General features: G+C 37.7%; 1 protein-coding gene and 2 long non-coding RNA genes across 10 annotated transcripts in view; 2 read left to right on the top strand and 1 right to left on the bottom strand.

The window, feature by feature from the left end:
• The first annotated feature begins 721 nt into the window (after positions 1–721).
• On the top strand, positions 722–7,255 carry LOC102398127. 2 transcript variants are annotated; one of them, XR_006549781.2, is made up of 4 exons: positions 722–1,484; positions 2,247–2,347; positions 3,512–3,648; positions 7,121–7,255. It is a non-coding gene; the product is annotated as an uncharacterized LOC102398127 (long non-coding RNA). The 2 variants fall into 2 exon arrangements; XR_006549780.2 differs by having other exon boundaries at positions 2,247–3,648.
• Positions 5,393–22,267, bottom strand: part of LINGO2 (leucine rich repeat and Ig domain containing 2) — a 1,154,206-nt gene continuing 1,137,331 nt past the window's right edge. For all 6 annotated transcript variants that reach the window (XM_025281406.3, XM_044939737.2, XM_044939739.2 and 3 more), the window contains one exon: positions 5,393–8,372. In XM_025281406.3, coding sequence (XP_025137191.1) covers positions 6,517–8,337 — 1,821 coding nt within the window. In that variant the 5' untranslated portion in view covers positions 8,338–8,372 and the 3' untranslated portion in view covers positions 5,393–6,516. The remainder of the gene's footprint in view (positions 8,373–22,267) is intronic.
• LOC102397380 lies at positions 14,661–22,232 on the top strand. Of its 2 annotated transcripts, none has more exons than XR_327030.4 (6): positions 14,661–15,775; positions 16,520–16,637; positions 18,271–18,426; positions 19,109–19,222; positions 21,278–21,363; positions 22,187–22,232. It is a non-coding gene; the product is annotated as an uncharacterized LOC102397380 (long non-coding RNA). The 2 variants fall into 2 exon arrangements; XR_006549779.2 differs by having other exon boundaries at positions 18,724–19,222.

The raw sequence follows: 22,267 nt of genomic DNA, 5'->3' as shown, positions 1-22,267 counted from the left end.
TGACTTGTGTATCAAAGCAACACACGTGTGTGTGTGGTACACCTGATTTTATAACTGGGGAGGAGAAGAGCATGGTTCTTTCCAAACAGCCTCTAAAGAGTTTGTTCATGACGTAGCTTCTGTCTCTTGCCATCACACAGATATGTCTGACTCAGTGTGTTGCTGGACACACATTGTGGTAAAGATTGAATTTTTTTGTTGTTGAAAGTCTGATTTACTCTCCTGCATAATCATTGTTTGTTGATTACACTGCATTACAGTATTGATTTCATGGTAGTGGGGATCAAATATATTAAAGTAATTTAGAATAGGAGGTTTGCAAGGAAATGAGGAAAGCTAACATGGCAACTGAATTTCTGGGGTGATTTTTTGTTTTTTGGGTGTTTTCTGTTTTGTCCTTGTAGGATAGATACATCTTTGACGCTGACCCATTTGTAGTATGGAAAGTTATCTTTTGAACTTTTTGGAATTAATACAGTTGACCAATTTAGGAGAATGTGCATTTGCATGTTTGTTGTCTTCTAATGGCTATTTTGCATATTAAAGGTAAAGCCTTCCTTAAAATATGCAGTACTCTCTTGATTATGCCAGCTCTTTGCTCATTCTGTTAAGGCTATAAATAAAGCTTCTATTTAAGGCTGGCATTATATCAACCCACCTGCTTCTGAAAGAGAGAGAAAAAAAAAATCAGAATCATTCAACCTGCAGATTGCTGTCACCTTGTAATTATGTGAATGGTAAGTCTTAACTTTTAAGTGTTCTGTGAGATAGGCTGGAGGGCTTTTGAAAAAAAAAAAGGAATTTCCGGTTTAACAATTAGGAATTTCTGAGTACCAATGAAAGGAGACTTTTCCCTCGAGAGAACATTCATTGATAGGGTGTGACAGCAGCTGGGAGATGCCAGTGGTGGGGCAGGGAGAGCTGGAGAATGCGGAATCCTTTCAGTGGTGGCATCAGGAAAGGAGGCAGGAATTGGGGGTGGGGGTACCTAAGCTTTCCTGTCTCCGTGAGCTGTCTCAGGGGACTCAGTGGTCCATGCTCTCTTCCTCCTTCCTATTCAGCATGTTCTTAGGGAGAAGGTGGGGGGAGGGGGAGGGAGAAGAGGTCTTAAAGACTTTGGCCAACTGGAGAAGGACAGTCTGGGGTACATGTAAGTTTGTCTTGATTATATTCCCATATTTTGGAAGAGGAACATCAATTTCAGTTCAGGCCTGTTTTAGAAAATCAAAGCTTTTACAAACTTCCTAATTGTCTTTTTTTTTTTTGGTGCAAACATTTATCCTAGACAACTTGTTGAAAAACTTACAACACGGTTTCCATTCTCTGATGTTTTTTGAGAAAATATTCAGCTACGTTTACTGCTATCAAAACAGAAAAGCCAACGTCAGATTTGGAAACCTATCTTTAATCGTTAATGGAAAACGCAGTTTACTTGGCTAAATCTTGCCAATCCAGGCCGATGGCTCCTCAACCTCTTTTGCTAGGTAATTTAGCTAAATATTGTGGTGAATCGGTTCACATTTTGATCTTGTTCATTGTGAAACTGTCCTTCCCTGTAGCGGGACTTTTGCCGGAGTGAGACTGAGAAGGCTCCCCATGGAATGGTTTTTGAAGGAGTTAGGGGAAGAGTAATAGAGTTTCATGTCAAATGTTTGCCAAAGTACTAGGAAGCACACTCTGCTACCTAATGTGGAACTCAGAAATCAACAAGCCAGACAATACTTCATCCCTCAAGGCCTTCCGTAAACAACTGCAAGGATAACTCCAGAACTCCTCCTTCAGAAAATAGCAAGGATTTTAGTAGAAAGGAGAGTACTCTTAAAGCCAACTGTGGAAAGTCAATGGAAATTACCAGGCACCTGATGTCTTAGTCTAATGGGGAATGTTTCTAAGGCTTTACTCCCAGGAATAAAGGGACAAATCTTTACCTAAGTACTGTGTAGAGTGAATGGCTTTGGCCCCACATGTTTTGTTACTAGGTTCATGTGGCACAAAATCCATTTGGAATGGCTTATGTGAGTTCTATAAAGGTGACCTGGACATAGGTAATAGGGATAAAAAAGACATTGATGAAAGTTAAAGAAGATGCTTCTTCAGTTAAGAAGATAACTATAAAAATTAGAAAGGAAATAGGATTAAAATAGATTCACGTGTCCCCTTCCAACCTTTCTTTAGACTTTTGATATATATATATTTTTGGTCAGGACTTAGCCTTCTAAGTTGAAAATGTTTTTTTTTTTTCCTAGAAAGCTTCAAGACATATCTGTGATGCTGAATATCTTCTGAGAAAAGTTACTAAAGTTAAAGTAAATGTCTTGATGTGGAAATAAAGGGAAGTCCTGGAAGGGTAAGTAAATTTACATGGGGCTCCACTAAAGTTTTTTTCTCCAGTATCACATCCTCTCTTTTCTACCTTATATGTTTGTTCCTGATTGAGTTATGGAAAGTGACAAAAGTCAGGCTTAAAATTTAAGATTTGCAGGTGAGATTTAAATGATTAACAAAAAATCATACAAGATTATAATTTCTTCAGTTCTCCTCTGAGAACTGAAGAGAACAGATTTGACCAAACAATGGAAAAAGAATCCACCTTGAAGACTGTAGAGCAAATCCTGAATGCCTTTATACTACTGGGCGGGGTGGGGGTGGGGTTGTTGGCAATAAGAAAAATTTCTGAGAAACTTGAGCAAAGCTAGAGTTATGAAAATGTCCTCTGGGACTAGGAAGTACAAGTCTTGGCAATTCTAGGGTTATATTTTCAAACTTTGAGAATATTTGAAAAACCCATAAATGCAATGAAATTTTTAAAAAAGTAACATGAGAATTTGGAAAAGTAGAAATTACTTGCCAGAAACACATTAGGCCAAATCATTTGAGTGATCATACTCTAACAGAATAGATCAATTCTCTGACCATTAGGTCTTTAGCCAGGGAATTTTTCTTCTTGAAATTTAATGCCTGGAGAGTATACTTCATTGAAGATGCTTAATATGCACAGGGAACTGGTCAACCTAGAATTAAACGCTGAGCCAAACAACTGTATTTCTTCTTGGGATAGTTTGAAAAAAAAAAACACTCTGGGAAGATTGATGAGCCCTAGATGCTACTAGGGGAAAATTTGTCCCATGTGCTGATGTAAGATATTATTGTTTGTCACACTCTAGTTGGATCTAATAAAGAGGTAAGCTGAAGTCACAAGGGAAAATTCCCTTTGTGAAGGTTGATACTAGAGCCTCAAAGTTCTAGTCAATGGAACCCAAGATCAAAGCTTTACAGTTATAAAAAGGAACCCAAGATCTGAACAGACAGAATGTAGAAAATCAAGTGGCCATTTCAGTTACCTGTAAATCCATTACTATGATGCTTCAGACAAAGTCACAGCTCCTCCTAGAACTTTCTGGCCAGTTCATTTGTATGATCAGATCATTCATCCAAGTGGCATACTTTTTGGTAATCCATTCGAACCCAATTCAAATAGTAATTTTACTCTTCTTGGAAACATTGGGTTTAGGAATAATTCAGAAGAGCACAATTCCAGTCCAATGTTAACTGAACTGGGTTCTGTGAAACTCTAGTTTTTCAAGATGTTTAACAGTTATATCATGAAAAGAAGTGCCTCATGCTCAGATAAGTTGGAGAAACTTCAAGGTAAGCAAAATTAAATAACATTCATGTTTATTGAACTTCTTAGAAGATTTATTAGGCTCAAATATATTTTGAACCTCTAAGAGGTTGTTACAGCATGCATCATTTCCCCAACTTATTAGTTTATGAGACTTTTTTGGAAAGAACACTTATTAATATCCTAAATAACTTGTTCCAGGGATCACAGTATATAAACCCCCAAGAGAGTGCAGTCTCTTTACTTCCTGTGGAATAATAACTAAATCTTTTCATGGATGGGTTGACTTTAATCCAATTTCATTTGCCTAAGCTTTTTGGTCCACTTTTATTTTGACAGAAAATAGCAGAATCTCAAAGCCCTGTTATTAACTGCTAAATGTTTCTCTCTCTCTCTTTTTTTTTTTTCCAGTTGGACAATTAGTTAAATACTTATTCCAAACAAAGTACTCTCCACTAACTTTTGGAAGACTCTCTGTCTACTTTAACTTTGTTCATTTTTAAATTTGAAATATTTTGTTCCATTTCCATACAAGTTGGAACTGTGATAGAATTTATAGCAGATCTTGACTCATTGTTAGATATAAATAAGGTAATTTCCATAAGAGGAAAATGAATTTCTAAATGGTTTATGATAATCATCAGGAAAGTCAAATGAAAAATTACTCAGGCAGTCCATTCTTCAATCTTTCTATCTCATTTCCACCCTTTATTAAGGGAGAAATGTGTTTAAACATGCTGCTATCCAGTTGGCAAAACAATTTTTGGACCTGTCACTTTTTTATTGGGGTCACTTTTATTTTACTGAAGTTACTCAAAATTTCAAATACGCAAAAAGTCAGCTCTTTGAAAGTTAAACTTCCAATGTGATATGTCAAGAAACAAATGCCAGACACCTTCTATTCCATTTTACACACTGTACCAAAGGGTACTCTTTTTAAGATTCCTCTCAAAGTGTGAAAAGTGTAGAAATCTATCTCTTCTATGCTAATTAATTATATCACATGTCATGAATACACTATAATCAGTGCTTTCCCAGATCATATGATTATAGTTGACCTTTGAACAACCTGGGTGTGAACTGTGCAGGTCCACTTATACACAAATTTTTTTTCAACCATATATACTACATGTATTGATACTATGAGATCTGAGGTTGGTTGAATCCATGGATGCAGACTTGTGGGCCAATTATCAGTTATATGAAGATTTCAACCGCACAGGAGGTCATCACCCCTAACTAACTCCCATGTTCAAGGGTCAGCTGTATCTGCTTTGAAAACCACTGACTCAGCCTTCAGCCAAATGGAATTATGTCTCATTTGAACCAGATCACTGGTGGGAATGGCATGATGCCATTTTTTTTTTAAACTATAATATTTTCACTTGAGTAACAATCATTAATACAAACTGAATTGGACAAATTCATTCAGAGGGGTGAAAGTGTCAGCATAGTTTAACCTATTTATAGGAGTAAATGAGCTTTTCCTCAGTGGAGAAAAAAAAAAAATATTAGTAAGTGCTTTTAAATCCACCTTATTTTTTGTCACTTCTTTATAAACAAGACAGAGTCTTCTTTGTCTACACCAGACAACTTTCAAAATAAAAATCAATATCTTCTCGGAAAGGAAGCAGGGAGACACCCTGGAGTTGTGCATTTAAGATGATACTGTGTGTAGAGTATTTGAATAGACAACATCAGAGGTGCAGTAGCCAGATGATTCCTCAGACTGGCAGTGACCCAGCCTTCAGACAACATTGTTTTTTAAACAAACAGATCCTTAGTTGTATGGATCGCCCTGGTTTCTGTTGGCATCTGAGAAGAACTTATTATCCAGAGAGCTTTACACATCTGAATTTTTTTGATCTCAGCTATGAGCTGAATATTACCCTAGGAGTAGATATAAACATCACATCCTCTTCCCTTAGTAGCAATTGATGAAAGTAAAATCAAGTTGTGGTTAAAGGAGTAAGTTTCATTATTGACACCTACCTTGCATTTTACAGGTATAAACAGTGACACACCAGTTTCTGGAGAAACCAAAGGCTTTGTTCCAGTAAACTGGTCCAGTGTGGTATCACAAGTATAAAAAATATTCCATTCTGTATCAAAACTAGGCACATGCCTTTATTTATAGTAACAGAAGTTAACAGACTTGGGCATTTTTGCCTTGGGTCCTATCTCTTGGCATCCTACATCAGACAAAACTCATCTCTCCACATATATCCACCCATAACTCCAGGGATCTAGTCTCAGGGTTATCTCTATGTAAAGGAAGGTGAAGTCACACTTTTGGGTCGATAGTGGTGTGTAACTAAAAAGCACAACCTCTCATTCATATTGCTTTAAAACATATACAGCATATATGTTTCCCAAAAAAAAAAAAAAAAAAAAAAGAGAAGAGTAAAGAATATACTGATTTCTTTGTGGTGTTGAACCAACAGTATGGGATGATGCAAGGCTTTTAACAAAGGAGAATCATAGATACAAATTTTTCTGTCGAGTATGGTTTAGACAAATGCGTCTTTTTAATACGTAAATCCTACATTGTAGGTTGTTCCTTTTGATTTCTTCTTTTGTTTTTGCAGTGGTAGAAAAGGTTGAGTAACTGTCCATGAGCATGAGCCGAAGCTTCAGGTTCATTACTGAGATCCCCAGAATGCCAGTATTTGCAATGCAAACAATTTGTACCCCACTGTGTGAAGGGCTCTGACACATGCCTGCCTGCCTCTAGGTGGAGCGTCTCCATCACAAGTCCTCCTGCTGCTGCGGACCCTGCTTTGACACAGGGGAAGCTGCACTAAGCTGCCTTTTAACCTAGTACTTTTCTTGTGCCAGGCCATCTCACTGGTTACAGACAATGACACGGAAACAATAGTTGGAGCGGCCAACCCTCAAATCATTTTCATGTTGAACCTCCTGGGTCCAGCCACCTCCCCTTCCACAACAGCACCATTGTTTTTTCGGGGCACGTACTCAAGGTCAATGCTGTTTTTGTGTTTGCCTTTCCCTCGGCTCCACACAAAAAGGAGGAGAAAGCAAAATAACACCACTCCCAGGAAGGTGAAACAGCCCATGGCTGTCGACACCAGTATTGTCTTAAGGTCCAGGGAGAAAGTATTGGCATTGGTGCCATTGGAAATGGTGTCATTGGAGTCGGTCATGTACATAGGGGTCCTGTTGGCATAAAGGAAGCGGTCTGAAGCGAATCCTTTGACAGTTAAGGAGGCCGTGAAGGTGTCGTTCCCAGCAGCATTGCTAGCGATGCAGACATACATCCCGCTGTCTTGATCCTGGGCGAAGCGGATCTCCAAGGTGCCATCACCCAGCACGGTGGCTCTTCCATTGGACTTGGTGGTGATGAACCGCCTTCGAGGTGTCACCCAGGAGATCACAGGCTGAGGGTCTCCATCGGCATTGCATTCCAGCTGGACCGTCTGCCCCTCATCCACAAGCAGGTGCTGCAACTTCTTTTCACGGATTTTGGGTTTTTTGCAGGTGAAGTAAAAAGAAAGGGCAGTGCTGTGGAAATCTTTGAATGACCTCTCGCGGATAGTGTCTGGGCCAGCGCACATGGGCTGCTGGCCGCCAAACTGCAGGGTTGGGTGCCGCTGCAGGATCCATAGGAGACGGCAGTCACAGGCCAGAGGATTGTTGTTAATGCTCAGGACCTCCAAAGCCCTCGGGGAGGAGAAGACATTCTCTTCCAGAGTTTCCAGAAGGTTCTGAGACACATTGAGCACACGAAGGAAGCGGAGCCCTTGGAAAGAGTGAGGCTCAATGGTGCGGAGCTGGGCCCCCACTATATGAAGCTCTTGGAGGCGGATCAGGTCAGAGAACATGCCTGCCTCAATAGTGCTGATGGGATTGTAGGAGAGGTTCAGATGGGTCAGGTAGACCAGGTGTTTAAAGGCAAGGAAGGGGATGGTGGATAGGTTGGTGTTGGTGATGGAGAGGGAGGTGAGGTTGAGACCATAGAGGCTGTTGGCAGGCATCATATCCAGCAAAGGCCAATAGTCAATCTCTAGATGTTTCAGGTGGAACAGTCTTTTAAAGGCATACACGGGCATGTTGTTGATATTGAGATGCTTCAGGTGCAGGCTGATGAGGCTGCGGAGGTGTGAGAGGGCTTCTGTGGGTACTGCAGTGAGGTTACATTTCTCCAGTGTGAGCTGCTCCAAGCTAAGCAGCCCACTGAAGGCCCGGTGTGATATATAAACCAAATCGTTGTCCCCCACTTCCAGAGACTTCAGGTTATGCAAATCCTGGAACATGTAGTCCAGTAAAATGACAATCTTATTCTCACTAATGTCAAGCTTGGTGAGGTTGGAGAGGCCCGTGAAGACCCCCAAAGGGACCAACTTTAGGCGATTGCCCTTCAGGCGGAGGGAACGCAGGTTGAAGAGATTGTTAAAGGCTCCTGGCTCCACATTGGCAATGATGTTGTCACTCAAGTCTATCTCCTCCAGCAGAGGGTAAGAGATGAATTCTTCGGGGTTGATGCTTTTCAGCCTGTTCTTGCTGAGGTCCAAGATTTTGGTCTCGATGGGAATGCCCTCTGGGATGGCGATCAACCTCCTCCTGTGGCAGCTAACAGATTTGTTCTGGGCCGAGCACTCGCAGCGAGCAGGGCAGCCAATGGTGGATCCCATGAAGATTAAGACCACAGCCAGACCCAGGAATGGCTGCCAACATGATAAGGCCGTGTGAAGCATGACTCCCCGTCTTAGTCTACACCTTGGTCACGGGCCTGCAGGAGAAGGGGCCAAAGAAAGGAGGAAGAAAAACTGAGTTAGGAAATAGATAGGCGAAGAGACATAAAGGAGACAGTGAGTACAATGAAAAAGACCCTAGATTTGGAGGGCTGCAGATCAGATCTGACCTTTAAACCTGACAGCTGCCATCATTAACATGATCGTGGGTAAGTTATTAATATTTCGCCTCCCTGTACTTCAGTTTTATTGGCTGTAAAATGGAAATAAGAGGGACAGTAATAGTACCTTTCTAGAGTTATGACAGCTTCAGTACTGAACAACTCTGTACGTGCGCTGCTGCTCTGCTAAGTCGCTTCAGTCGTGTCTGACTCTGCGTGACCCCATAGACGGCAGCCCACCAGGCTCCTCCGTCCACGGGATTTTCCAGGCATATTGTGTTCAACTCTCTGCGACTCCATGGACTGCAGCCCTCCAGGCTCTTCTGTCCATGGAGTTCTTGAAAGACTATTACAGTGTCTGGCACAGACTGGTGCAAAACCATACATTTCACAAAAGGCTTTATTTTGAACTTAAAGGACAGAAGCAGAGGTCAGTGGCTAGGAGGACATTTATGCAGTTTGAATCAGTGTCTGTATCTGATGTTTTGATGTCATCCTCTTCAAAATGAAGCTAATAGAAGCTTCACTGAACATTAGGAACCTTGGGTTCCAAGTACAAAACAAAGTTACATTCAGTGAAAGAGGTTGAGATGTTTTACCTTCATATGTAAATATTCTGTTAAAGTGAAAGTGTTAGTCATTCAGTCATGTCGGACTCTTTGCCACCACACTTACTGTAGCCCACCAGGCTACATCCATGGAATTTTCCAGGCAAGAATACTGGAGTGGGTTGCCAGTTCCTTCTCCAGGGAATCTTCCAGGCCCAGGGATCAAACCCAGGTCTCCCGCATTGTAGGCAGATGCTTTACCATCTGAGCTACCAAAGTCCCTTTTAACTAGAAGGTGTGCCTCTTTCAGAATTCAGCAAATTTTGATTTATAGAGGGTTTTTCTTTTTTGAGGAAAACAAAAAAAATCCTCAAAATCTCCCTGACCTCTTCATGTTTATCATAGGTATGAGGCATCATAGTGGCTATGAAGATGAAAATTCTTTGAGATTATTGGGTTAAATATGTAAGAGTGGGAAGAGTCATTAAGAAAAAAAGTCTTTAAATAATAAATGAACATCATTTTTTTTGTATTCAAATTCAAACCCATTAAACCTGTTAAGCTGAAATTAAATAGAATTAAATAGATATCAAACAAGATTGGAACTATGTTTTAAATGTATGTTATGCAGAAGTATGAACCTGAGATCCCCAGGGGTGTGCTTCATCCACAGACACCATGTTTACTCAAGGGCAAGAAGTTTAAAGTAATATTTTAGATATAAAGCTATTTGATAAAACTTCAGCATTCACTCCTGAATCGTTTAATAGTATAAATCTTCAATCAGTGTTTACATATGTCTATGTATATATAACTATGTCTATATCTAAACACATCTATCCATAAAAATGACAAGTAAGAACAAACTGAACAGTGAGTGAATCTCTAGAAAAAATGGCCTCAAAATGTAAGACAAAAGCAAAAATGCAGAAAGTGCTAGTAAAATCGATTAGAGGTGAGATAAGATTTAATTTTGCCACATCTTTTCCAATATTTCTTTGTAGATCAAACTAAAGTCTGTCTTGAAAACCAAAAGAAATTGACTGAGAAATTATTAGAACATAGAGAATAAGTAAATTAACATATTATATAATAAAAATAATGTATACATATGTAAATTATTTACAATCATATAAATCATTTAGAAAATATTACTGTATAAGATGATTCCAGTCATAGCAATTCTGAAAAAGTCAAATCTTTAGAATAAACTAAATAAGAAATACACAGAGTATTACAACCATTCAGCCCTAATAAGGAAACAAAACTTACTAAAAAGAGGGATATAGTATATATTTCAATAGAAAGATTTAAAATTATAAAGATAATTCTCAATAAATACAGTTCAAAGAATATTTTTGGATCTGAAAAATTCTCAGGTTAATTTGGAAGAATATAAATATGAGACTAATCAGAAACATCAAAAATTAGTAATAAAAACACTCATGAAAAATTTACAAAACTATGATAAAAATGAGCATCATGCTGGCATGAAATACACAGTGAATGAAACAGACAGTAAAGAATTTTATCTAAATAGATTTGAGAAGTCAGCATACATGAAAAGTGGCATTTTAATCCAGTGAAAAAAATACAAATAACTAGGAATTTAGTGGGAAAAGTTGTACATCAACTTCACTGGTTCCAATAAAATAAATTCCAGATGAGGGATTAAAATGAAAGAACAAATAATATACTAGAAGAAAATTCTTTAATTTTATAATAATAGAATTGAAAAGCCTTTTCTATGACGAAAGCTAGCATGCATGAAAGAAAAGAATAATCTATTCAACTGTGTGCATTTGAAAAAAATTTAGTATAACAAGCAAGTAAACACACACACAAAGGCAATTGCTAAAATGGAGATTATCTTTTAGGCTTATAATAGATAAGGGATTAAGCACAGTACTAAGCAAACAGTTCTTATTAATCCATAAGGACAAAAGGTGGATGTCAATAGAAAGCTAGGCAATGAGTGTAATAAAAGCTAAAAGCAGCTAATATATGAAAAGCTGACCAACTTCACTTAAACAGGAGTATAACGCCTTTGCCCATCAGATTGACAAAGGTTAGTGACTGAAGAAACTGATGTAACCGTCAGGAGGTAGAGGTACGACAATGAGGGGTTAAATGATGCATTTAAGTTTAATACATTCATCTCTTTAAACCATTTTCTTAAAACATCTTCAAAACCACTTTACTGAGTAATGATTGACATACAGAAACTGTACAGACTGTACATACTTGATGTATACAATTTGAGTTTGGAGATAAGTACATATCCAGGAAATCATCACCACAATCTATACCATAAACATGTGTACCATCTCCAAAAGAGGGTGGACCTTTTCTTCTTTCCTAGAAATGTATCATAGGGAAATAATTTAACTAATGTGCATAGATATTTGGTGCAGGCTTGTCTATAATATAGGAAACCTGGAAATATGTAATATTAGGATCTTAGTTATATGTTAAGATACAATCATACTACAGAATATGTGGTGGTGGTGGTGTACTCGCTAAGTCATGTCTGACTCTTGCGACCCCATGGACTATAGCCTTCCAGGTTCCTCTGTCCATGGGACTCTCCAGGCAAGAATACTGGAGTGGGGTGCCATTTCCTTCTCCAGGGGATCTTCCCAACCCAGGAATTGAACCCGGGTCTCCTGCATTGCAGGCAGATTCTTTACCAGCTGAGCTATGAGGGAATATGTAGCCAATAACATGGAAGACTTAGGTCTGTACTTGTTAACATGGAAAGATGAATAGATATATACCCCTTTTTGTGTGCATGAGTATATACAAACATGTGTATTTCTATGTGTATTCCTATATATAGGAATATATGTGTATCATATAAATATTAATATATATTTAATATATAGGGATATAGAAAATATGTAACATATTATAATAGTATATATAATATAGGAATTTACATATAGGAATATATGTAATATAAATATATTACAGTATATTATATATAAATATATATTCCTATATAGAAATATATAAATATTAATATATTATTTATAATACACTCTATATATAATGTAATTCATAATATATAAGTATTAATACATTAATATAATATATACATTTATATATATTCACACAAAAAAAGGAATATATATTTCTTAATTTTTATATAGATATATATAGGAATATAGTTATATATATGGGGTTTCCCAGGTGGTGCTAGTGGTAAAGAATCCACTCACCAATGCAGGAGACATGAGACATAGGTTTGATCCTTGGGTTGGGAAGATCCCCTGGAGGAAGAAATGGCATCCCAATCAGAATCTGCCTGCAGTGCAAGAGACCTTGGTTCGATTCCTGGATCAGGAAGATCTGCTGAAGAAGGGAGAGGCTACCCACTCCAGTATTCTGGCCTGGAGAATTCGCAAAGAGTTGGATATGACTTTCACTTTTCCAGTATTTTTGCTGGGAGAATCCCATGGACAGAGAGCCTGGCAGACTACAGCCTATGGGTTGCAAAGAGTCAGAAACAACTGGGCATCTGAGCAGAGTCATATATATAGGCAAGAACAAAACTAGGAGTATATAATGACAATGTTGACAATAGTAATTATTTTGAGATGGAAATCACCTCTAATCCCTCCATTTTCTTATAAATTTACATGCATTCTATTTTCCCCACAATATAACTTGTATTACTTTTATAATTAGAAAATAAAACTATTTTGATTTTTGAAGTTGTTTTCATATGTAAAAAGTCATAGATATATTTAACAATAAGGGATCAAATTTGTGTTGACATTTCTGAAGATTATTTGAGCTTTCAAAAAAGTCTTAGCATCAGCTTGCCAATTCTAAAATCTTGCTGGGATATTGATAAGAATTGTATTGAATCTATAGTTTTTTTGTGGAGAACTGATAGTGTGACAATGTTCAGTTTTTGAATATAATGGTACTCTCAATTTATTTAGGTCTTTAATTTCCTTCAGGCTTCCCTGGTGGCTCAGACGGTAAAGCGTCTATCTGCAATGCAGGAGACCCAGGTTTGATCCCTGGGTTGGGAAGATCCCCTGGAGAAGGAAATGGTAGCCCACTCCAGTATTCTTGCTTGGAAAATCCCATGGACGGCGGAGCCTGGTAGGCTACCATCCATGGGGTCGCAAAGAGTCAGACACAACTGAGCGACTTCACTTTCAGTTTCACTTCAATTTCTTTCAGCAAATGTTTCTTCCTTTTTAACTTCTATGCCTTTATTTTTGTACCTTTCTGTGTTTGCTATTACCTCTAAGATGATGTTGAGTAGAAGTGCTGAAAGCTGTCTGCCTTATTTTGTTCCCAATACATTCTTTTTTTTTTTTTCACCATTAAGTTTGATGTTGGCTATGTTTTAGTGTTTTTTTTTTTTTTTTAAATAGATGCCCTTCATTAGATTGAGGAAGTTCTCTTCCTAGTTAACTAGAATTTTTTTTTTTTTTTTTTACCATAAATGAGTTGTTGAATTTTGAAAGATGCTTTTCTGCATTTATTGAAATGGTCTTATTATTTTTCTGTATTATTATTTCAACATGGCAAATAATATTAATTTTTTGAATGTTAAACCACTTTTGAACTCCTGGTATAAAACCCACTTTGTATGAAGTCTGTGTACATACACACTTATATTAGGTTTGTTTTGCTAGTATTTGGTAAATAATTTTTCTATTTCATGAGAATCTTTTCTCTTTTACATCTCTCATGATATGTTTATGTAATATTGGTTTTTTACATCTCTTGTGATATGTTTATGTAGTATTAGTATCAGAGTAATAGAGACCTCATAAAATCAGTTGGAAAATGTTTCTTTGGCTTCTGTATTTTGAAGGGTTGGTATAGGATTGTTATTTCTTTCTAAAATATTTAATGGAATTTACCTGTGAAACCAAGAGTTTTCTTTGTGGGAATGTTTTGAAGTGTAAGTCAATTTCCTTTGTAGATATTGAAATATTTAGATTTTCTATTTCTGTTTTGTGTCAATTTTGGTAATGTGTTTAAGGAATTTGTCTATTTCATCAAGATATGAATTTATTTGGCTGAAGTCAAAGTTTCCCTGTTCTTTCAAGCTCTGTAGGTCATTGCTTTTACTCTGGATATTGGTAAGTTGTACATTTCCTTTTTCTTGATAAGCTTTGCTAGAATTTTGTCAATTTTATTGAACTTTTTTTTTTTAAGTTTCCTAGGGTAGAAACTTAGATCACTAATTTTGGGCCTTTTTCCTCCTCTAATATAAATTTTTAAAATTATAACTATTCCTTCATGCATTTTATATCCTTTCATAAACTTTAATATATTTAAAAAGACATCAGTCAAAATTTTTTTCAAAATTATTTTTCTGTTCCCATCTTTGACCTATGTACAGTGTAATTTTGAGTTAACTTCCAAATATTTAGGTCTTTTCTAAATGCTGCTGCTAAGTCACTTCAGTCGTGTCCGACTCTGTGTGACCCCATAGACGGCGGCCCACCAGGCTCCCCTGTCCCTGGGATTCTCCAGGCAAGAACACTGGACTGGGTTGCCATTTCCTTCTCCAATGCATGAAAGTGAAAAGTGAAAGTGAAGTTGCTCAGTCGTGTCCAACTCTTAGCGACCCCATGGACTGCAGCCCACCAGGCTCCGCTGTCCATGGATTTTCCAGGCAAGAGTGCTGGAGTGGGGTGCCATTGCCTTCTAGATGCTGAGTTATTTATTTTTACCAATAAATGTCAGCCTTCTGAAATCTACTGAGATTGTCTTATGGATCAGCATAGGATCAATCTCTGACCATTCCATGTGTACTTAAATGTGTATTTGCTGTTTGGTGGTGTAGTGGGCCACAAAAACTGTGAAGATTAGTATGGTTGCTTATGTTAATAAGGATTGCAAAAATCTTCACTTTTTCTATGTTATTCTATATATCAGTGACAGAAATATGTGTTAAAATCTCCAGCTATGAATTTGTCTACATCTCCCTTAGTTCTGTAGCTTTTTTTCCCCTACATATTTTGAAATTCTGATATTAAGTAGATGTTTAATTTCTGATTTAGTGATTTTTTTTTTTATCATGAATAGTCCATCTTTGTCTCTAGTAATACTTTTTGTCTTTAAGTCATTTTGAATGATAAATAGAGCAACTTTAGCTTTTCAAGCTTAATGTTTCCATGGTATATATTTTTCCATATGAAACTTTCAACATATTGTTATCTTTGTAGTTAAAGAGCATCTCTGCCTTTTGTTAGGTTGCTAACTCCATTTAAATAGAATATAATTACTATATGGCTGCATTTAAGCATGCCATTTTATTATATGTTGGCCATCTGTCTCTTGACTTCTTTTGTTTCTCTCATCCTCCTATCTTCTGCTTTAAACAATTAGGTTTTAAAACGTATGTTTGTTTCTGGGCCTTTTGGCTAAGATCAAGTGTAGTTTTTAAGTGTGCATTGCAATTCTTTCTGTATTTATTTACATTATTTTTTATTTGTTGCTGTCTGAATTAGAGTATACATCTTTAATTTACCACAATTTATACTTTTTATCGAATTGCTTCAGGTAAAATATATAGTAGACTTGCAACAGTATATTTTCATTCACAAAAGTATAGTGAGTTCCAGACAAAAGGAACAGTATGCGCAGAGGCATGAGAACAATGGAGAACACCCTGTGATTGGGGAATTAAAATATGTAGTCCAGAATGGTTTGAGCAAACCCGGAAGAGAAATGGAGGGGAAAAGAGGCTGAGAGGTAATTAGAGGAGTGATTTACAAGGGGCTTGTAAACTGTGATAAGCTGTTTGCACTTTATCCTGAGGGCAATGGCAAGCCATTAAAGTGGTTTATGCTAAGGAGTGATATGAACAGATTTACATTTGGGGAAGATTAATCTGACCGCCATGAAAAATAGACTTGCAGGAGGGGAAACCTTGAAGCTGGAAACTCAGGAGGCCGTTGCATTATTCAAACCAGAACAAAGCAGGTTCACAGGAGTAGTCTTCAGTAAGTGGACAGATTCAAGAGGTGTTTTGAGGCCGAATAGAAATGTTTTCTTTATGGATTGACTGTGAGGGGTGGAGGAGAAGAGGCAAAGATGAGTTCTAGCCTTCTGACAACTGGATGGGACCTGGTGTTATTCACTGAGATGGCAAGTTTAGTAGTAACAAGATGAGGAATTCAAGTTTCTCAAATGTGTCTGTCACTGGGTCAAGATATGTGGGCCGAAGGATTTTCCACTCTTTGAAAGTAAAATTTTTCAGATACTTTTGGGAGTATTTCTTTGGTAGGGCTGGGAAAAATGTATATTTTATTACAGATTTTATGTTCAAGATAGAAGTTTTATTTCACACTTTGTACTTTTCATTTTGATTTATGATAAAGAATGAGCCATATAAATTCCACTGCTGAGTGTAGTTTTGTCTGCTAGAGTTGCATGATCTATATATCACCAGTTAGATAAGGAGATAACTGGCATCCTATTTTTGGTTTATTTCAGTAATGGTTTGGGAAAATGTTATTTCATTGTTTGGATCCCTTAATTGGGCTCTGTGTCCAGCATGGAAATGACAGATTTAACCATGGCTGCAACTCAACCAGAAAGGAGTTCAATGAAGGTATATAGCGTTGAGTATCATTTTCCTTAAAAATTTGTTCTTTTGGTTCCAAAGTGAAGGACCATCACAAAGAAGGCTGGATAAGTGCTCAGCAAGCAGGCAGCTCCTCCATTCTACTTCTGTCTTTCAGCTAAGCAGAAGTAGATAATATGAGGCCATATCTCATCGCAGTTCTTTGATGTATGTAGTTTGGAAACTGTGCAGGAAGGTTGTGCTTTATTATACTTATCACAATACTTCTTAGTTTTAGTCTAGAAGGACAAACTGCTGACTCCATGTAGCTTCCACTGTCAGCAGAAGTCTTACAATCAAAGCTTGCGCTCAATGTCTGACTGTGACCATGGTCTGATAAGATGAACTTCATTTCATTGAGACTAGAGCAGGAGACTAAAATCCGCAGGAAGCCAGCTAGGGCCTTTCCATTAATTCTGATCAAAGGCTGATCTTAATTCTGATTTTTGGCTCAATGATAAGTGCCTTTTTAAACCTAGTGTACGAAGTTGGGATATTTTCTTGCTTATATTTTTTGTGCGCTGAGTATATTTTGCAACTCATTGTATTAAAGCACGAAACAAACAAAACCAAAGGACTTCACAATGGAAAGACAGAAACAATATTTGAGTGCAATATGTAACTCTGAGTTTGACATCTGTTAGCTGTGGGATGTGGGTAAGCTGATACAATATCTATGATTCTCAGTATTTCATATGCTAATTTGTGGTCATAAAGCAGGATAAATGTGATGATTAAAGGTGGTGTGTGTAAGGTGACTGCCATAATTATTTTAATGGGAGAATGGTTTGTTGAAACAGTATCTGTCAGAACATAAAGCGTTGCCAAGGAGACATGGATTTCCTCTGAAGACAGATTTGGAAGATACTGAACAAGGAAATCCTCTAAAGGATGATACAGTTATAAAGAGAAAAAAAGGAGTTTGCAATAGCTATCATTTTAAAAAACATAAAGGAGAAGAGAAAGAGATGATGATGGCTGTGTGTTGTTTAAAAAGAAAACCTAGAAGAGAGACAGCTACTTTGATAGATGCTAAGGTGATGAGAAACTTCTTATCCTGAGAATTCTATGATTAATTTAGTTTCCTGACTGGCATCTGAACAAGGGCACAAAACAATAAATGGATAGCACAGAAAGCTCTTTAAACCTTCACACAAACAAACGATAGCTTTACTGGAAATAAAAAAATGAACCTATTTCCCAAGTGGAGAGGGGTGGGTGATGAGGCAGGGAGGTGGGGGAAGAAAAGAAAGTAAAGGATTTAATAGTAAAAAAAAAAAAAAGTGTCCAAAATATATGAGATAACTTCCAGGTGTCTAAAACCATAAATTCATAAATATTGGTCTGTGTCCAAATCAGATACTGAAGAGTTGTGACAGTTGTATAAAACATTTGAAAACCAAGAGAAATCAATTTTAGCGTAAGTTGTGAAAGTCACCAGGGTTACCTAAGTTCTTTGAAGGACCTGAGTGAACTTGAGATTGAACCCCAAAGTCCCCAACCTGGTGGGAAACACTGGACTTGAACTGTTTTTCTGCAAAATGAAAATTATCTTTCTGTGTGATTTCTAGTTACCCTCCAAAGTATTTTTACCTTTTTTCTCTCAACGTATTTTTGATAGGGAGGAAATGGAAACTTTCAACATCAAGACTCTTCTTTTAATATGCAAGGAGGAAGTGGAAACGGCCAACATGAAAGCCAAATTTGGAGGATATCTGATGTGTCTTATATTTTCTAAACAAAATGGGGTGATGAAATTGCTCAGTGGTTTATGCAGGTAGGTGAACAGTTATCTACCATTGTAGATATTAATCATATGCAGATGACCAATTCTGTAAATAGCTAAAGGTAAAATTTTGATCTTGAGTCACTTGAATGGAGACTGTTAGATGCTTGCAGTTACCACTTGATTTAAAGTCTCTCTCTATATATGAAAATTAGCTGTTAATATGATTTCATGCAATGAAATTTATGTGAAATCATACAGCTAGTAAACTGGACAAGCAGGACTCATGGATGTAGTTGCATAGCACCTTAAATTTCCCCCCCTGTTTTCCCTTTATAATTAATTCAGGAGAGGTATGAAGGCAAAAGAAGAAGGGGACGACAGAGGACAAGATGGTTGGATGGCATCACTGACTTTATGGATATGAGTCTGAGTGAACTCCAGGAGTTGGTGATGGACAGGGAGGCCTGGTGTGCTGCAGTCCATGGGGTTGCAAAGAGTCGGACACGACTTACTGCCTGAGGGCCCATGAGCCTCCCAGATGACATGATAGTAAAGGACTAATATAACATCCATACTGGCTTTATCATGCCTGTTGCCCTCATTGGCATGGGGAAAATTCATTTGTAAAAATGATGGGTAAAAACCCATCAATGTAGAGAAACCCCAGTACAGCAGCAGCTTCCTTCCCTGTACCACAGAGAGACAATCAAGCCTAACAATTATTCTCTAGATTTCTTAGGAAGAAGTCAGACCAAAGTCATGGTGTGCCCTGAACTACAGTGGAAGACTGAAGGATTCCAGCAGAGCCTGTTGAAGCACTTACCTCCTGACCTGTGAAGAAAGGGTAAGCACCCTTCTTGCTTGTGAGTTATTTGCCTAAGATTATACAGCCCGAGTCAGTAACAGTGCAGGTGGCGCGAGCGGTAAAGAACCCACCTGCCAATGCAGGAGACTTAAGAGGCATGGGTTCCATCCCTGGGGTGGGAAGATCCCCTGGAGGAGGGCATGGCAACCCACTCCAGTATTCTTGCCTGGAGAATCCCATGGACAGAGGAGCCTGGCAGATTATGGTCCAGAGGGCCGCAAGGAGTCGGACACAACTGCACCCATTTACCATGTATGTACAGTCAGTTATGGAGCCAGTATTTCTGTGCACTTTTTACTTCAAAGGCAGAGTTCTCACCCTTTACCCTGTACTTCTTCCATCCTTTCTCACACATTTTCACTGTATACAATTCATCTCAAAGAAATAGCAACTATAACTATTTTTGTTACAAAAAAATTTAATAGTAATGTTTCCTTTTAACAACAGAGAAAACCACAAAATTCCCTCATCCTCCCTCTGGGCTATGCTTTGGTATCTTTTTTCATGGTTCTGAAATGGCTTTCCACTGGACTCTATCTACTTCAAAACATGAGTTCATTTTGTATTCAAGTGACTAGTAAACAATTAGCAAAGCTTGTCCTAAGTCATCAATTAATAGTTTCTGTTTAATCTTTCCTGAAACCAGAGAGCCCTCTGTTCTTGTATTTATTTTGATCTCTTTGAAATGCAAATCATTTGCTCTTCTGCTCTAGTTCTGAGTCTCCTTTTGGCCTACATAGAAATACTTGGACATAAAGAAGATGCCTGTTCTAGTTAAACCTTTGAGAGATGAAAATGGTTTTTGTGTAGCTTTGAGATGTATCTCTTTGAAATTAATGTTATTAAATGTAGGGTAGTTGGCTCAAGATGCCTGATGGTCTCAGAAATATATTATGAAGTGCTTCAAATCTATACGGCAGTATAAGTTAATGGCTAAGAACTTAGGTATGCAATAATAAAAGTGTGTTTATATCTTAGCCCTTTCTTAGTCTCAGTTTTCTTACCTCTAAAATGGGAATAATTGTAACTAAACTTGGGCTTCCCTGGTAACCTAGTAGGTTATTGTAACAGTAAAATGTGAGAGTGTATATGAAGTCGGCACTCCATACACGTTAACTAATAATATTGTTATTATTCAGAGAAAGAGAAACATTATTAAGTGATATCTCCTAGACATGTAAACTCTCAACTGAAAAGAGTACTTACAAACATTTCCCCGGTAAAGAGTTGCCTTCAGGGACATGCAATCTGAAAGCACTGGATTAGTTTATTAAGGTAGATATTCATGTCTGTTAAGTATCTCATATTACAAATGAGCAAACTGAGGTGACCACAATCTTGGGCAAAAATTCCTATTAATAAGTTACTTAAATCCCTCTGAAAATAGAGTTAGGAAGAGCTATAAAATAAATGCCTCCCTATGGAATGAAAAAAAAGGTTGGCTGCGTTCTGTGGTAATTATCCCTCAGGATCCACCGAGGCCAAGCCCTATGAAATATGTGACCACAGGGGTCCATTTCTTATTATTAAGAAATTTTACTTGGGAAAATAACAGAATTCTTCTCTATTTGATCTTAAGATTTAAGGATCTGAAGGGGCAACTACTTATCTATTGTTCCATGAAAAACTGGACTTTGAAGTGTGGGTATTCCCGGATGAAGGAACTCCCTCTGGAGATTACCTGGTTTTAATTAGTTGGTGCTGCATCACCAAGACCTTTTTGAAAGCTCCTCAGACAAGATAGCTTTCTCAAATCCCATATGGAACACTCTGGAAATGAACACATATAAATTTCTTCTAGCTGTTGTAACACAGTAGTTTAAGCCAGTAGTTTATTAATTAGTTCGGCTTCAAGAAAACACTAAGGGACTTGTGCCTGTGCCTTTCGTAGCTCCACATTTTCCTAGACCTTTTAAGTCCTTGCCATGTTCCATTTTCAGATGGAGAAAGACCAAGAGGATTCCAGGTAAGAGGTTTTCATGAACCAAACCTGACAATAGCACTCATCATTTTTGCTGTCATTTCACTCACCAGAATTCAGTCATGTGGGTACACCTATGCATGGGAGTCTGGGAAATGAAGTTTAGCTATGTGCCTATGAGGAAGAGGAAGCAGGCTTGGTAAGTAGCTAGCTATTCTCTGCCAATATATAGAGATATAGATATTAAGTAACAATTTAGTATGCATGGCAGAGAAGGCGATGGCACCCCACTCCAGTACTCTTGCCTGGAAAATCCCATGGATGGAGGAGCCTGGTAGGCTGCAGTCCATGGGATCGCGAAGAGTCGGACACGACTGAGTGACTTCACTTTCATGCATTGGAGAAGGAAATGGCAACCCACTCCAGTGTTCCAGGGATGGGGAGCCTGGTGGCTGCCGTCTACGGGGTTGCACAGAGTCGGACACGACTGAAATGACTTATCAGTAGCAGTAGTATGCATGGATATATTTTAAGCTTCTATTGTTTATTTATAAGTTAATTCTTGAAAGGCTGTAGGCATCTGGAAAATTATCTGTTTAAAATATCATTGCAGTTTTACATTCAGCGGTTTTGCTTGTATTTCTCCAAATGTAAAAAAAAAAAAAAACAAATATCTTGCCACATGATAGTTATATCAATAAGCACCAGATTTGACCTGTAATTGCCAGATAGAGAATTGCACCTAAAATTTCCATTTATGTGCCTATTCTGTTAAGAACATTGTCATATTACTAATAATGACTTAGTATATCTAGGTATAACTCAGTCGTTTTTTGATTCCTGGGTGATAGGAATTTTATCATTTTTTTAGTGACTTTGTAGATGAGAAAATGAAAGCAAATGATTTTATTTTCAAGCCATATGGCAAAAAAGCTAGCTAAGAATGCATAATTTTTATATTCCAAGACAATAGATTTGCCTCTAATTTTAGTAGACACTTGGGGATTTTTCCTTTATTTTAGCAATTAACTGATGACTGATGCGAAGAACTGACTCATTTGAAAAGACCCTGATGCTGGGAAAGATTGAAAGCAGGAGGAGAA

The sequence above is a fragment of the Bubalus bubalis genome, chromosome 3 (assembly GCF_019923935.1).
Source record: "Bubalus bubalis isolate 160015118507 breed Murrah chromosome 3, NDDB_SH_1, whole genome shotgun sequence".
Taxonomy (NCBI): domain Eukaryota; kingdom Metazoa; phylum Chordata; class Mammalia; order Artiodactyla; family Bovidae; genus Bubalus; species Bubalus bubalis.
This window is presented reverse-complemented; position numbering and strand designations above follow the sequence as displayed.